Raw genomic sequence first — 17,752 nt, 5'->3', positions numbered from 1 at the left:
GACACCAAGGAGCTGAGTCACTACTGCCCTTGGCTGCTGAAAACAGAGTGAGATGACGTGTTGGTCATATGCAGAGAGCCAGGCGCAGACAGAAGCAAACGTTGGAGATCATGGTGTTGGTCATATGCAGAGAGCCAGGCGCAGACAAAGCAAACGCTTGGAGATCATGGTGTTGGTCATAGCAGAGAGCCAGGTGCAGACAAAAGCAAACGCTTGGAGATCATGGTGTTGGTAATATGCAGAGAGCCAGGTGCAGACAAAAGCAAACGTTTGGAGATCATGGTGTTGGTCATATGCAGAGAGCCAGGCGCAGACAAAAGCAAACGTTTGGAGATCATGGTGTTGGTCATATGCAGAGAGCCAGGCGCAGACAAAAGCAAACGTTTGGAGATCATGGTGTTGGTCATATGCAGAGAGCCAGGTGCAGACAAAAGCAAACGTTTGGAGATCATGGTGTTGGTCATATGCAGAGAGCCAGGTGCAGACAAAAGCAAACGTTTGGAGATCATGGTGTTGGTCATATGCAGAGAGCCAGGTGCAGACAAAAGCAAACGTTTGGAGATCATGGTGTTGGTAATATTGCAGAGAGCCAGGTGCAGACAGAAGCAAACGTTTGGAGATCATGGTGTTGGTAATATGCAGAGAGCCAGGTGCAGACAGAAGCAAACGTTTGGAGATCATGGTGTTGGTCATATGCAGAAGAGCCAGGTGCAGACAAAAGCAAACGCTTGGAGATCATGGTGTTGGTAATATGCAGAGAGCCAGGTGCAGACAAAAGCAAACATTTGGAGATCATGGTGTTGGTAATATGCAGAGAGCCAGGTGCAGACAAAAGCAAACGCTTGGAGATCATGGTGTTGGTAATATGCAGAGAGCCAGGTGCAGACAAAAGCAAACGTTTGGAGATCATGGTGTTGGTAATATGCAGAGAGCCAGGTGCAGACAAAAGCAAACGCTTGGAGATCATGGTGTTGGTAATATGCAGAGAGCCAGGTGCAGACAAAAGCAAACGTTTGGAGATCATGGTGTTGGTAATATGCAGAGAGCCAGGTGCAGACAAAAGCAAACGCTTGGAGATCATGGTGTTGGTAATATGCAGAGAGCCAGGTGCAGACAAAAGCAAACGTTTGGAGATCATGGTGTTGGTAATATGCAGAGAGCCAGGTGCAGACAAAAGCAAACGCTTGGAGATCATGGTGTTGGTAATATGCAGAGAGCCAGGTGCAGACAAAAGCAAACGTTTGGAGATCATGGTGTTGGTAATATGCAGAGAGCCAGGTGCAGACAAAAGCAAACGCTTGGAGATCATGGTGTTGGTAATATGCAGAGAGCCAGGTGCAGACAAAAGCAAACGTTTGGAGATCATGGCGAAGGGCACTGCTGCCTTCAGTGGTGCTGACGAGGACTAGCTAACATCAGTGTGGATGTCAGTGGGTTATATTATAATATGGGACAAATGACAAGTTCTACTTCTAAATCTGTCCCCGTTTTGGTTTCGGTTATGGTTTTAGTGCGACCTGCCGGGGGTAAAACAAAAATGTCCTAATAGTTATCTCTCTATATACGTATGTATTTTATATATATATATATATATATATATATATATATATATATATATATATATATATATATATATATATATATATATATATATATACTGTATATATACTGTATATATACTGTATATATATATATATATTAAAAAAAAATCTATCTGAGCTTGGCTTGGAAATGTGGCTATATTGTGCTGTTCTTTTAATTTCACCTTGCCTTTAGAATCAGCCATTTTCAAACTGTGGTGGTAGAACATGACTACTCATTGAATAGAGAGAAAAGTGCCTTTTCTCATCTCCATGGCTTCATTGTTGCCTGTGTGTGTGTCAGAGGCCTTGAACTGTGTGTTTCTCTACCACAGGCTCCACAGTGGTTAGACAGCGACTCGTGTCAGAAGTGCGAGCAGCCTTTCTTCTGGAACATCAAGCAGATGTGGGACACTAAGACCATGGGGCTCAGACAGGTAGGAGGGTCTAATAGTCCAAGGTCACGTCACTGTGAAAGTATCAAGTGTGTTGGAATGATCAGATGAGATGACGTTGACAAATGAGAAGAAGGTTTTGTGCGTGCCCTCTCTTCTCGTGCACCTGCTTCGCCACACCGGGACACACCACAAAAACTGCGACCACAGGTGCTCACCGGTATGTGTCCTGGTTGCTGCACTAGCGCCTCCTCTGGTCGGTCGGGGCGCCTGTTCGGGGCGGAAGGGAACTGGTGGGAATAGCGTGATCCTCCCACGTCCTGCCGGTGAAGCTCCCCGCTGTCAGGTGAAAAGAAGCGGCTGGCAACTGCGCATGTGTCGGTGGAAGCATGGTGCTAGTCTACGGCTCTCCCCAGATCAGTAGAGGGTGGAGCAGCGACCGGGGCAGCAGGGGGAAATTGGCCAAGCACAATTGGGGAGAAAATGGGGGGGAAATCAGAAAAAAGCATACTGGGTAGTATTCAATTTACAGTAATTAATTAGCCCATTATTATTACAGTTTGAGGACCAAGTGCATTTATTGTGTTTATCTATTCATTTGATCTATTTATGCATTGACCATTGTATTATAATGGTCATACATACATGATTGAAATAGGCTATAACATAGAGGATCAACAACAACAAAATCCCAGTTAAAAAATGTCATTCCACAAAACGAACCTCCGATTCATATTAATGGATAGGAATATGAATTATAGATTGTTTCAATAGCACACAATGCACCTTATTGTCCCTCACTGCATTGTCAGGCTAATGTATTGGGTGTGTCTCCTGTGTGCAGCATCACTGCAGGAAGTGCGGCCAGGCTGTGTGTGGGAAATGTAGTTCTAAACGCTCCACCTACCCCATCATGGGCTTCGAGTTCCCGGTGAGGGTGTGTGACGCCTGCTTCGACACCATCAAAGAAGAAGAGTGAGTAAAAAGCCTCTCACTGATTGGTCACTTCTTTTCTTTTTCTTTTTAAAGTCGAGGTGGACCCGTTCGTCACGTGCATCTGAGTCCGTTTCAGACTGAAAACAAATTGAGAGGCGGACCATATACGGTGTCGATTATTTGATTTGACAATTCTGAGGACTGGCTTTGGCATTGGCCAATCCTGGCGTGTTCCACCCCCAAATCGGGTGGGATTCAGCGTGTTGTCGTGCTACACGAGTGGGATCCGCGGAGTACCAGGCAGCCAGGCTGCTTCGTGCGGAGTGAGCGGACAATCCGATGCATGGGTGCTGCCCGCCCGCCTGGAATCTCCGAGAGACGACCCCTGACAGCCAGGGAGGCTGTCAGGCTTGGAGGCACGCACCATTATCGTTATAAATGTAAATAATATACCTGGAATGCGTGTTTTAACGAGCCAGTTACATTTCTTTGCATTCTTAGAGATTATAGTTTTTGTTTTTTGTTCATGTTTCTAACAATTGGCCAAGTTAGTAGTTAGTTTATGGGATAGGAATTCTGCCAGATGACAGGTACTAGGTGCTACTTCATTTGGAAGAGAATATTATCCAGAAATGAAGATTTGATTGACAGCTGCATGTCATGATATGATTGGTTGAAATGGGGTAGAAATTTGATAGTACTAGGTGACGTCAGCAAGCTGTAGATTACTGTTATCAATGAAATCTTGAAAAATGAACTTTTGATGTGAAAAAGTGTGAAAAATGAAAGAAATTAGACTTTTGTGATTTGTTTTGCATACATTATTAAATAGGTGCACTGCATACCCAGGTATTTGAACTAAAATAAAATAAAAGTCATTTTTGGGTTCAGTTCGACTTTAACTCATTGAGTGCCAGCCACTTTTGGAGAACGGATGCTCCCAGTGCCAGAGTTTTCAGAGCGTTTTCAGTGATTTCTCGAGGCCCACAGAATATTGTGTGATATTACTATGTAAACACCGAACACGCACAAGAACGAGCTGGCTCTATTGTATCATCAGCAAAAAAAAGTTTATTGATACCATTTTCCGTTCTTTAGTTATGAGCCGGAGAAGATAGGTTGTTTTCAGCGTTTTCAGGCTTTTCAAATTATTAGCTGAGATAATCCGCCTTTTGTGAAATGCAGCATTTCAAGCACATTCACTGAGTCTGAAGATAATATTTTCTGATGTAGTGACGTAGTTGTTGTGTGATGCCCTGCGTGCACCACCCCCCTCCCCCCCTCCCCCCGTAAACTCCTCCCCACACTGCACACAGCCTCACGCAACCATTATATTTTCGGAGTGCTGCGTTTGTGTGCTGCTGTCGGCTCTCAGCGCCACAGCAGGGAAGAGCCAACCCGGATTGCTGAATGGTTTGGCGTCAGGGGCTGCTTTCCTGGCTGCTAATCGGGTGGAGAAACTATACAGACAGACAGACAGACAGGGACAGAGGGGCTCAGTTGTGAGCGCGGATTGACTCCTGTTCGGAGCCAATGTCAGCTCCCGCGACAGAGCAAATGGCTCTGGGAGCATGCATCGGTTTGTCTTTGATCCACGGCTTTTAGGCTGTTTCTCGGACCTGTCTCTAATCTGGACTGCACCGAGCAAGCACTGTCGCCACCTAATGAGTCCGTAAAATAGGTTATACACCTCCAATAGCTACTATAGTTGTACAGGAGCTGCGGAAGGCTTTGATCGACGTCCCACCGTCAAAAAACGCATTGGACGTCGAAGGACGTCCGTGGCATTCTACGTCACTATTTAATTGGACGTCGAAGGACGTCCATGGCATTCAATGAGTTAATATTCTTCCTGTCTTTTTTTTTTGCATTATTCTCTCTTTGTCACTGTAAATAGTGAGGGCAGCACTGATGAAATCCTGTCATTTTGTGTGTGTGTGTGTGTGTGTGTGTGTGTGTGTGTGTGTGTGTGTGTGTGTGTGTGTGTGTGTGTGTGTGTGCGTGCGTGCGTGCGTGCGTGCGTGCATGCGTGCGTGCGTGTGTGTGATGCAGTCGGACACCCTTGGCGACGTTCCACGAGGGGAAACACAACGTGGCCCACATGGACATGGACCCGGCCAGAGGTCTGATGGTCACCTGTGGCAGCGACCGCATCGTGAAGGTGAGCACCAACAACTCACCAAGTCCTGATCATTCATTCAGTCAAATACACTGAACATTATGTCAGGCTGTCCTGAAAAATCTCTCTTAGGGGACATTCACACCAAAAGCATTTTTTTCAGTCAGAAGGCTATGAAAATCATGTTGAGAGCGCTTCCATTGTGCACAAAACACAGCGCACGGAGCGTTTTTTTTGTGCTCCGTTTGTTTTCCCCTGTAGTCGTCGCGTGCAGCACAGATCAGAACACAATGACCACAAGGACGGTAGCCAGCTGGTTTTGTTATTGGTATAGATTATTGCCAGTTCTGGCAGCAGAGGAGGTTGAAAATCCCTCAGGAGGAGAAAAGGTAGGATGAGTGAAAAAGACGATCAGGGCGCTTTTCCTCTAATGTTCAACTTTTTTCAGCTTAAAAATGCCCACAGCGCTCCTCCAAAAACAACAGACGCCACCAGCGCAAAACGCCAGGTGCGTTCATTAACACGTTCACTGCCAATGACGTGTTAATACGTAAAAAAAAATCCAACGGTTGACTGCCAATGACGTGTTAATACGTCAAAAAAATGAATTTTTTTTTTTTGACCGTGGGATGTGCATCTAACCCTTTTACATCTCTTATATAAATATTGGAGCCACCGAACGTGTACAACCCATTCCACCGACCCACTAAGTGGCGACAGTGCTCTCCCAGACTAGAAAAAGCAGAGCCAAAACTGCAGGGGAACGCGCGATGAAACCATTCTCATACTGTAGAATGGATTGGCGAAAACGCTTTCGCTGTCGCGCTGATTGCTGGCGGTGAGGGATTGCAAATTTGCATAATAGATTACGGGTGGAACACACTTTGAAACACGCAGCATAAATAAGACCAGAATCGCAAAAGCTTCATCAAAGCTCTCAACCGAAACTCCAAGAAACGAGCGAGCCCATCCAGACTTGCCGAGCGGCCGCCAGCAGACAGGAGCAGCAGCAAAGCAGTGAGCCTGGTGACGCGAGGTTACAGCAGCAACAGAAACGAGCTTGTGACACGCCCGCTGCAGCCAAGAAGAACACACACGGAGGGAGGAGTTTGAAGGAGAGGGGTGTTTCCTGCTGTTATGGAGGAAATTACTGTTCAAAACTATTGTTTAGATGTCTGACGTCTTACTGATGCCAAAAATGAATGGTTAAAGTGACTGTTCTATCGAATTTCACAAAAAGCCATTTATCTCAGAATAAATTTTCAGACGCTGAAACCATGCTGTATTCAAGTGCTAATGCCTACATAACTACTAACTCTACAAACTAACTCTTTTAGACAGAGAAAGCACACATTCTATTAGTTCTTTTTAGATATTTTGTGTTCACAAAATCTTAGCAGAAAATAATCCTCAGGTCTTGAAAGATGAGCCAGAATCCTCAAAAAAACCCTCTGGCAGAAGCTACCTACAGTAAAAAAAAAAACAGCTGGCAGTGAATGTGTTAAAAGAGGAGCACGTCTAGCGCGTCCTTACATAGAGAATGAATTGCAGAAAGACGCTGGCAGCTCCAAAAACGCTTTGGGTGTGAATGGCCCCTTAGAAGACATTTCATCTATGTTGTGTTTTATGTCTTATGCACCTGTCCTATCAGGCTAAATCACACTGAAGACGCACCATGTGGTTTCTTGGTTCACCCAAAAATGCAAATTAATTCCAGATTTATTTATTTTTAGTCCAGATTTTTTTATTCCACATTTTCTTTTTGCAGAACTATTCATTTACAATTTTTTTTAAAATCTAGCTCGATGATACTTGACACCCTGGAAGTGTCAGGTGGTGAAAATATTCACATAGCAACAAAGTGTTCTGTAACTGACTCTGTCCATAGCTGCCGTTGATGCTCTCTCCAATAATGCGGAATAATCCAGAGATGCAGCTGTTCTAACGCTGTGATTGGCTGTCCCTTTCCACAGATCTGGGACATGACGCAGGTGGTTGGCTGTAGCTTAGCAACAGGCTTCTCTCCGCGCTGATTGGCCCCGCCCACTACAGGCTCCCTGTCCTCCGCCCACCGCCCACTCTTCCACTGTCATGGAAACCCCTCTGTATATCTGCCCATCACGCCTGGATGCCCAACTGCAACCAAGCGTACTTTTTGGTGAATGCACGTGTGTGTGTGTGTATGTATGTATGTGTGTGTGTGAGTGTGCGCGCGCGTGTGATGTAGATAGCTTCGCTCTCAAAATTCCCTTGGTAGCTGATAATGAATCCTGTTTTCAATTCACTAACCGTCAGTCTTGAAAGTGTGCGTGACTCCTAGTTCTGATCTGAAGCAGAAGAGAATCCTAAGCACAATGTGTGTGTGTGTGTGTGTGTGTGTGTGTGTGTGTGTGTGTGTGTGTGTGTGTACGTATGCATGCATGCATCATAATGTTTTCTCTTATGGGAGGAATGATATTGATATTAGTGTTTACATTCAATATTTCAGATTTGCAAAGGTCATTTTCTATTATTATTAATTATTATCGTTGCACTGTAACATGACCTGCCATTCAAAAAAGCAAAAGCCTCTGACCCGCTGTGGCCCACTAACTGCATATTAATCCGTCATTGTAACATTAAAGGGACAGCTCACCCTAAAATCCAAAATACATATTTTTCCTCTCACCTGTAGTGCTATTTATCCATCTATATCGTTTTGTGTTAGTTGCCTGAGTTTTGGAGATATCGGCCGCAGAGTTTCTGCCTTCTCTCCAATACAATGGAACTGGATGGCACTCGGCTTGTGGTGCTCGAAGCACCAAAAAAATACATTTGGAAAAACTCAAAAGCATTGTCTCTTTCCAGAAATCATGACCCTGGTTACTCAAGATAATGCACAGACTTTGTTGTGAGCAGTTTCATGTAGGAACTATTTTCTTTTGCAGTCTCATATAGGAACTAGCTAGCAGCTAGCGGGTGTAGTTCGGTCAAAAGAAAATAGTTCCTACATGAAACTGCTCATAACGAGGTCTGTGGATTATCTTGACTAACGGGGTCAGACGTTGCTGTTGAGTTTATCAAATGTATTTCTTTGGCACTTTGAGCACCACAAGCCGAGTGCCATCCAGTTCCATTGTATTGGAGAAAAGGCAGAAACCCTGCGGCCGATATCTCCAAAACCCAGGCTACTAACACAAAACGATATAGATGGATAAATAACACTACAGGTGAGAGGGGATATATGTATTTTGGATTTTAGGGCGGGCTGTTCCTTTAAAAAACAGAGCCACAGCATCTGTATATAGTCTAGCATTACATTATATGTAGAGTAGCTGAGGATAGTCCGCTTAAAACCACTCAAAGAGATCCGTTTGGTCTCTTCTGTTCCTTGTTTTTCTTTCTGCGTCTCTCTCTGACTTTCTCTTTCTCTCTTTCACTAGTTGGCCTTAAATCACTCAGGAGGTTTTACATCGGTAAGTTAGCACTGGGCGGTAAGTTAGCACTGGGCGGTAAGTTAGCACTGGGCGGTAAGTTAGCACTGGGCGGGGCTCTTCGCGCCAGCGCTGGCCGGTAACCAACGCGTAACGGTTGGAGCCTCCACCGACTTTTTCTTCTTCTTCTCGATAGAACCAACAACAAAGAACGGACGAGTCCAGTCTCAACGCCTCCTAAGATCCTGTATTTATTGCTCTCTTTAGGAATCCTCAAGGCCCGCTCAGATACAAAATTTGCGACGGCTTGTGCCGCTCCACGCGGGCTTTTTGCCACGCCGCGCGGGCTCTTTCGCGTCACTTTGAGTGTTGGGCGCCGTGACAAATACCCGTTGCCGTAGAGACTCGCTCTGTCCTCCGCAACTTCCCCCCCGAACAACTAGTCAAGTGTTCGCTGAACCCAGCAGAACTCGCCTTGTTATCTGAAAGGTCCTTTTATTCGTGTAGATATATTATATATATACCACACGCTGCGCTGATGGTGAAAGCGAAGAGTCTGACGCTGACGCCAGATTTGTAGGCACTTAGGTACTGCGCAGGTACTCTGAAAAGAAAATGTTTCTGTAGCACTAAAATGCTGGAGTGTCACAAAGTGGTTTCCCAGCTGTTTTGTGGCTGAATTGGGCGATGGGAGGCGGTGTGCTGTTTTTCTTCGTAAAGCCTTAAAGAGAAGAGACACTCTCACGCACTCGCAAAGCCTCCGTAGAGTTTTCTCCCGACTAACGATCACGCTGTAAATCTCCGCATGTCTCTCTGTCATTCCATCCTGCGTCTCTACTGTCGCTCTACTCTGAACTCGACTATTTTCCCTTCACATCTGTCTCCCAAGGACTCCTCATCCCCGCTCTCACCACTGCACTGAATTGCACCTCTTGTGGTTGTGAAAAGCATTGTCCCCCCCCCCCCCCCCCCCCCCCCCCCCACACACACACACACACACACACACACACACACACACACACCCCTCCGGAGAGAGAATGCTTCACAAACCGCTGGATTGGATTCATGTAGCGTCCTTGTAAATAGGTAATGTTCTCCTTATGAACGCTTGCCTTATTGTAAGCGGGGGAGGAAAACGAGCGTTACAATGTTAGAATTCCTGATTTCAAAATGTAGTCACATTCCAGTTTTTTGATCACGTAGTGTACATGTATATTTATATTTGTAGCGCTGTTTTTATGTATTGTCACTGTAAAATAGTTTGTTTCTTTCTTTCTGCCCATCGAGTAGTCATTTTGTTGTTCCCCTGAAATCACAGACTGGACCATGTCGAGCAGCCATTTTTCATATGAAACGCACGCAAATCTCAAGCATGTTGTTCTGCGCCGCCTGCCAGGTCGTATAACGTTCCAGGTTTGGATGATGTGGGAAGTTGTATCAGAGTTCATGATTGTTCCACACAAAGTTCTTATCCCAACACATTGACTTCACATGATATTATAATTAAGGTTAGACTGATATAGTTTTTTGAAGGGCGATACCAATATTTTGGAATTGAAGTTTGCTGATAGTTATATGAATATTAATAAAAATGTGCAAAGGAAAATATTCACTGGACATTTTGCAGATATATTTAGTGGCTGGACTTCATCATTATATAATTATATCAGAAGTGAATTAACTGGCTGATCAATTTTTAGTCAGTGGTCGGTATTGGCAAACAATCTATGATGTCTAACCCTGAATATAAAATTGTATAACCTCCTGTCACACGCGCTCATCAGGTATTTACAGGGTTCTTGATGATGCTGCAGTACAATCAGGATTCAGATCCAGCCTTTCCTACTTTGGTTGACTAGAATTTAAAGCTCTCCTACTAGTTTCATTAACTCACAATACATTTCCTTTGGTGATGAAAGTCCTTTCTGCTCAAAGACTGATTATGGGAGCAAACCGGTCTCACCTCATAGCGTACAAATAACACAGGTTTCCACTTTCACAACACCTGCCATCATGTGTATAGCAAAGTCACACATTCTACGTGCAGTCGCCGAGACCGGAGACCGTTGCGTTCACGCCGGTCTGGGTGGACACCGCCCTGGTTTCCTGGTCATGTTTAGGCAAGTAAAACAACTTGGTTAAGGGTTATGATTTGGGGTCAATCCCACCTTTAGTTGGCAGTGGCCTATTTGAACATAAAACTGCGCGGCATGTCCACTGCACGCAATTGGAACGTTTGGTGTATTTTTCGTTTTTTTTTCTTCTGATTTTTCCCCATTTTCTCCCCAATTATACTAGGCCAATTTATCCCCATGCTGCCCTATTGGCTGCCCCGGTCGCTGCTCCACCCTCTGCCGATCTGGGGGAGAGCCTAGACTAGCACCATGCTTCCTCCGACACATGCGCATTTGCCAGCCGATTCTTTTCACCTGACAGCGGGGAGCTTCAGCGGTAGCACGTAGCACGTGTGAGGATTCCCACCAGTTCCCTTCCACCCCGACCGACCAGAGGAGGCGCTAGTGCAGCGACCAGGACACATACCCCCAATCCGGCTTCCCGACCAAGCCGGAGGTAACACGTGGATACGAACCTGTGACCCTCGTGTTGGAACGCCCAAAGTTTGCTGTATAGAGCTCAACAGTCACGTGACTTTTTCGTGACGTCATTGCCCCGGAAGTAAGTTCCCCGTTCATTTTCTCCACAGACTTTTCGAAAAATCCGTATAGAACGAGTTTTAAGGCTGGAACCAAGCCAACCCGTGACCTACTGAATCGTGAGTGACCATGATTTTTTGTTGATTTTTCGAAACGTCTATATGGAGAAAATTAATGGGGAACGTCACGAAAAGTCACGTGACTGTTGAGCTCTGTTAACTGCACGTGATTTGAAAGTGGAAAGTCATGCTATTTGTATGCAAATTGAAGAGCTGCTATTGGTTGATGGGTTAAAGACTGGTGGCAGTGGGTAAATAAATAAATAGCCAGCCCGTCACACAGGAAGGAAGGAAGAGTGTTGGCATGTTGTAAATGGTTGATGTCTCTTTCTTTCATTTGGTCAGCATCAGTGCATCAAACACATAGGCCATGTTCAGACTAGGAGGCCAAATCCGATTTGTGAACTTTAATGACCTATTAATGATTCTATCCAGATTGGTTTTATGAGTCTGGACGCTCCAAGTCTGATTTGTGTCACTTGTCCCAAACCACATATGGAGGTCTGGACACACACAGATCCAACTTGAACACTTGCCCAAATCAGATTTGTGGCAGTGCGGACACACTCCCAAATCAGATTTGGGAAACCAATCAAGATAATAATGACTAATGACTTTAGCAGCAAATCGGATTTGCCTGTAGTGTGAACATGGCCTTAGGATCCATGGTCCTCCTGTTGACCACAGGCCGCATCCAGACTCTGCAAACACCTATTTTTTCACAACACTAGTGTCCATATCTCTCAACACTGTCCGTTGATTTCTGTCGTTGGGTTTGACTTATTCCTCTTCTAACTGCTTGTAAAAGACACTCGCTGTTCCAATATGATGATGTTAATGTATATCTCAAATAATTGTATTTTTCAAGATGACTTTTGTGGACACTACAGTACTGACTTTAGTCTCCCTGTGCCCTCGAGCAGGACACCGAGAGGAAAGAATGATGCTTAATAAAGATATTATGACATGTTACTTTGACTGTGTTGGCTTGATTGGAGAATAGAGTTGAATACAAACGTAACACAGTTCCTCATTCAAAATGTCAAATAAGTCAGTAATTTTATTTAGTCAAGCATGCATTTACAGTACAGAACAAATCCAAGCCATATTCAGTTAGTCGGTAAGGCTTTTTCTAAGGTGCTATAGGCAGATAGATAAATACATGGATGTCATTGCACATGTCAAGTGATTCTGCTTTGTGGTGGTGTGTTTAAGGCACTTTAAGGTGCACAACAATAATAGCAAAAATACAAGTTATTCACAGAGCTGTTAAATACAGAACAGTGACAAGCGACACGTTTCCAAGTTATCGAGACAACACAAACAAGTCGGAGTGGATCCTTAGCGTCACATTGAACCCATAGCTGGCGGTGTGTGTGTGTGTGTGTGTGAGTGAGTGACTTGGGTCAAATCAGATTCCCATTTGATTGACAGCTTTCATTAAGTCACAGTGACACGGTGTGTTGGTGGATCTGAACGTGCTCTCAGCAAAATAAACTCCCTCAAAGCAGCATCACTATCAAACACTAAAGGTTTAAGCCACATGGGTAGTAGTCCATACAAAGCTGACCTCACAAATAAAATTATATGTTATATGTCTGTGTGTGTGTATATATATATATATGTATGTTATATGGTTCTAAAATATATATGGTTATAAAACCATTACAAATGTGTGTGTGTATATATATATATATGTGTGTGCGTGTGTGTTATATGGTTATAAAATATATATGGTTATAAAACCATTACAAATTTTGCCAATCCCAGAATTATCCCAGAGTTTAATCTGTGACTGCAGGGCTGCTTTTCCCAAACACATCTTAGTGCTTACAAAAAATCATATTTGTCCCATTTGAAGCTAACGGACACATGATGTTAATGTTACATTTTGGGGAAACTAGCCCCACATCCATGATTTGTGTCCATTGGTTTCTAATGGGACTAACGATCCTCTGATGTTTTGGGAGCTCCAGCCTTGCTCAGTGTAAACTGCTGATGTTAGCGTGTGGTGTTCCTGCTGCTGCTGGCTCAGTGTGGCTGGAAGGTCTTGGCCAGGTCCTCCAGCTCAGAGAGGAACTTCTGCTCCTCCAGAGGAGAGCTGTGGGTCCAGGCCAGGGGCAGGTGCGTGGACACCAACTTCCGGTCTACACACACACACACACACACACACCAAGGTTATTATGGTTTTGCATTGTCCATTCATTTTTATGTTTAGCTGTGACCAGCACCTCTATAAGTCACTCGGTTGGTTGGTTGGTTGGTCCACAAAAAGTTCTCCACCCTTCAGCAGGTACAGTTTTAGCCCTAGGAGGCTGAAATTTGGCATGGTGTGTGTGTGTGTGTGTGTGTGTGTGTGTGTGTGTGTGTGTGTGTGTGTGTGCGTCCATGCAAATTGGCTAAAATAGGGTCAAATTTCAAAATGCAGGATGGCAGGCATTTGGGAAATTTGCACATGTTGCGAATTTGTGCTTGTTCTGTTATAAATGCAATCAACTGTTCATGACCAATCAACTGTTCACAGCCAATCAACTGTTCACAGCCAATCAACTGTTCACAGCCAATCAACTGTTCACAGCCGCAAAGAACTGAAGAGTTCCAATATGGCCACTCGACAATGTGCTCCATCTCCTGAAAGCCCTGTGTAAAATGACAATATCAGCTCAGTATTTAGCGGTAGCCCACACCTCACATCTCACTCATTTGCTCTCTGTGTGCCGTGCAGGTGGAAAAGGTAATAAAGTCCAGCCAAACGTGCAAACCGGACGACGCCCATCGACCCCCTCAGGCTACTGTTCAAACCGGCCATGCTGGAGACTGGGTGAACAAATGTAAACACTGGATTAATCTTCAACCCTTATTTCCAATAGCAACGGCTGCAGTCAGACCTCTTCTCTCCTGACGCAACACTGAAACCCAGTGACATGAAATGTGCCCACCTACAGTACCACACCCAGAACCCATAAATGGCTAACTTTAGCCCTTACCATAACCTCCTTACATAACCTCCTTACCATAACCTCCTTACATAACCTCATTTTCCATTTCTAAACAGAAACTCAACAGCGATGGATTAAACTTGCCATCAAAGTAATAGGATGGTCGAAACACACTGGACGGATTGAAGTGGATTTGCCATCACTACAGTTTATGTGTCAAAGTTGAAAGCAACATTTCATTTCCGTAGCATTTCAGTATGCAGACTAGCATGAAGTCAACCACTGACATTGGCTCAAGGGGGCGGGGCATATCGTCACCTTATTAGTTTAATAAGATAAATAGGCCTAATAAGCCAATATGAGGAATCAGCGTGACGTCACAACAACAAATCACCGCAAAACACCCGGAACCGCAACAGTTTGTAATATCAGTTGTGCCAAATTGGCCATATTTTCTAGTCTAAGCTGCTTTGAGTTAAAAAAAAAAGAGATATATATATTCCAGTCTGGATCACATATGGTACAAAATTGCATAAGGCATGTGACTTAAGTATATATGACTTATAACACTCCAATCAGCATTGGACAGTGTCACCATGACAATAAGTAAACCTTACATAATTCACCTGCAACAATAATTGCCATAATTCTGGCTTATTGGCTGAGGCAGCACAACGGAAACAAGTTTAACAACTTTATTGTGATATCCTGACTGCCTTTCATATAGCACCTCCCTCTGTAAGGTCACTTGAAGTGTGTGTGTGTGTGTGTGTGTGTGTGTGTGTGTGTGTGTGTGTGTGTGTTCATACAGGCACTGTACTCTGGTAGTATCTGGCACCAAGAGCAGCCCACTCCAGCTGCAGTGGACACAGGCCAATCATCCTCTCACACACACACACACACACACACACACACACACACACACACACACACACACACACACACACACACACACACACACACACACACAGTCGTCCCCCATGCCCCTCATCTGACCTACGACTGACAAGCACTGTATTCAGCCAGCAATCTTCTCTGTCTCTCTCTTTCTGTCTGTCTGTCTGTCTCTCTCTCTCTCTCTCTCTCTCTCTCTCTCTCTCTCTCTCTCTCTCTCTCTCTCTCTCTCTCTCTCTAGATAGATAGATAGATAGATAGATAGATAGATAGATAGATAGATAGATAGATAGATATGCATAAGTATGTAAGAATGAAATTAATAAAGACATGAGATGGAGGTGGTAAGCAGAGCCGTGTATATAGAAGAGTCTCCATTCACTCCAATGGACCAGTTTTTTACTCTCCAGAGTTCCAGGAAGTAAAGTCCTGGATTAAGCAGCACTGTTGAGTTGCAGCAAAATGGACAGTTGGTGTTGTACTTTGAAAGTTTTTTTTTCTTGAATCAAATTGTACATTATCAGCTTTATTTTAGCATTCAAAAGTAGCGTGAGACCCATTCCTGGCTATTCATTGGCTAATGAGTCACGCATTTTGGTCCTCCGCTGACGCCACTCTCTCTCTAGAGGACACTAGTGGTAAGGGGTGTTTGAAGCTGCATCATACCCTGGAAGAAGTGTCCGCTGGGCTTGGTGGTGGCAGCCTCGGAGATGGCCAGCCACACCACAGTGTCAGCCCCCTGCTCCGGGCTCCTCAGGCTCTCCTTCATGGAGGTGTGGAAGTCTGGCATGGCCGTGGCCACCCCTGAGAGAGAGAGAGAGAGAGAGAGAGAGATAACAAGAAGTTTCCAACTCGGTGTGTGTGTGTGTGTGTGTGTGTGTGTGTGTGTGTGTGTGTGTGTGTGTGTGTGTGTGTGTGTGTGTGTGCGCGTGTGCGTGCGTGCGTGCGTGTGTGTTTGTGTGTGTGAGTCTGTGTGTGTCCATGTGGTACAGTACCTGGAGTGTCCACCCAGCCAGGGTGCATGACTGAGAAGTGGATGATAGTGTGGGCCTTGGCCAACTGCTCTGTCATCACCACCTGCTGCCTCTGCAATGTACATGGGCCAGTTTAAACCAGATATTTATACATGAGCCAGTTTAAACCAGATATTTTACATGAGCCAGTTTAAACCAGATATTTATACATGAGCCAGTTTAAACCAGATATTTATACATGAGCCAGTTTAAACCAGATATTTTACATGAGCCAGTTTAAACCAGATATTTATACATGGGCCAGTTTAAACCAGATATTTATACATGAGCCAGTTTAAACCAGATATTTTACATGAGCCAGTTTAAACCAGATATTTATACATGAGCCAGTTTAAACCAGATATTTATACATGAGCCAGTTTAAACCAGATATTTTCATGGGCCAGTTTAAACCAGATATTTATACATGAGCCAGTTTAAACCAGATATTTACATGGGCCAGTTTAAACCAGATATTTATACATGAGCCAGTTTAAACCAGATATTTATACATTACATACATACAGTAATAAACCTGAGAAACTCACAACACAGTCTACGCCGGTGATGATCACCCAGTCTTGGCCTGTGCATCTTTGTTTGAACCATGTGTAGTAGGCCCTGCATGATCTCCAGGTGGCTGGTCATGTCTTACCTTGTTCTGGGCGTAGACCATGGAGCCATCGTAGGTTATCTCTTACCTTGTTCTGGGCGTAGACCATGGAGCCGTCGTAGGTCATGTCTTACCTTGTTCTGGGCGTAGACCATGGAGCCGTCGTAGGTCATGTCTTACCTTGTTCTGGGCGTACACCATGGAGCCATCGTAGGTTATCTCTTACCTTGTTCTGGGCGTACACCATGGAGCCGTCGTAGGTCATGTCTTACCTTGTTCTGGGCGTAGACCATGGAGCCGTCGTAGGTCATGTCTTACCTTGTTCTGGGCGTAGACCATGGAGCCGTCGTAGGTCATGTCTTACCTTGTTCTGGGCGTAGACCATGGAGCCGTCGTAGGTCATGTCTTACCTTGTTCTGGGCGTAGACCATGGAGCCGTCGTAGGTCATGTCTTACCTTGTTCTGGGCGTAGACCATGGAGCCGTCGTAGCGGCCTCTCTCAATCTGCAGGTTGCCTGTCCGGAGCTTCTGCACCAACATCCCCCCTGATGACACCGTGATCTGAACATGGATGGGGGAGGGATGCTGTATATCTCATTCTTTTTATTCATATTTCATACAATACAAAAGGGGGGAAGTTATAGCTTTAATATTGAGGTGTGTTTGCGTGAAGATGAGTTATATCAAATAAAATCTCTTGATGAGCTGAGCTCTTATACTGACATAATTGTACATGCAAATTCTAAACCAATCTTCGGGGCCAAAAGGGTATAAGTGCAATTAAAATTATAGAATTTTTTGCCCCAATAAATGTCAAAATATTGCTCATTAAGCATATTGCCGTCCACATATTTATGAAGTTTTCATATTAAAGATTGATTTTAATAAACAAAGTCAAGACAAAGTATGGTCATTTTTGTTGGTCAAAAGTTGGTCAAATGTGACTAATGCCCCTCTGGTTCTCACCCCTCAATGTGTTCTTTTGTTGTCATTGTCAGTTGCATCATGTTTAAAGTTACTATTTTTGCGTCTGTAATGACCCAGTTTCCCCCATAGGGATCATATCAAGTGAAATCTAATCTGATCTTAAAATAGGATGTCAAATCACAGACTCATTCAAGTGAAATCTAATCTGAT

At 44.4% G+C, this 17,752-nt stretch overlaps 2 protein-coding genes across 2 annotated transcripts in view; one reads left to right on the top strand and one right to left on the bottom strand.

Annotated features, from left to right (window-relative positions):
* Positions 1-279: 279 nt before the first annotated feature.
* On the top strand, positions 280-7,063 carry LOC310776318 (WD repeat and FYVE domain-containing protein 1-like; the record flags this gene model as incomplete). The annotated part of the gene is made up of 5 exons (XM_083636520.1): positions 280-573; positions 1,916-2,017; positions 2,820-2,950; positions 4,964-5,072; positions 7,004-7,063. The coding sequence occupies 5 exons, from the start codon at positions 280-282 to the stop codon at positions 7,061-7,063; spliced, it is 696 nt and encodes a 231-aa protein (XP_083492646.1).
* Positions 7,064-13,187: 6,124 nt separating this feature from the next.
* Positions 13,188-17,752, bottom strand: part of LOC310777508 (dehydrogenase/reductase SDR family member 12-like) — a gene marked incomplete at both ends in the record, with an annotated part of 9,981 nt that continues 5,416 nt past the window's right edge. The window contains 4 exons of the mRNA XM_083637860.1: positions 13,188-13,303; positions 15,656-15,793; positions 15,985-16,075; positions 17,072-17,176. Coding sequence (XP_083493986.1) covers positions 13,188-13,303; positions 15,656-15,793; positions 15,985-16,075; positions 17,072-17,176 — 450 coding nt within the window. The remainder of the gene's footprint in view (positions 13,304-15,655; positions 15,794-15,984; positions 16,076-17,071; positions 17,177-17,752) is intronic.

This window comes from Poromitra crassiceps (assembly GCF_964638095.1).
Source record: "Poromitra crassiceps genome assembly, chromosome: 5".
NCBI lineage: Eukaryota > Metazoa > Chordata > Actinopteri > Beryciformes > Melamphaidae > Poromitra > Poromitra crassiceps.
This window is presented reverse-complemented; position numbering and strand designations above follow the sequence as displayed.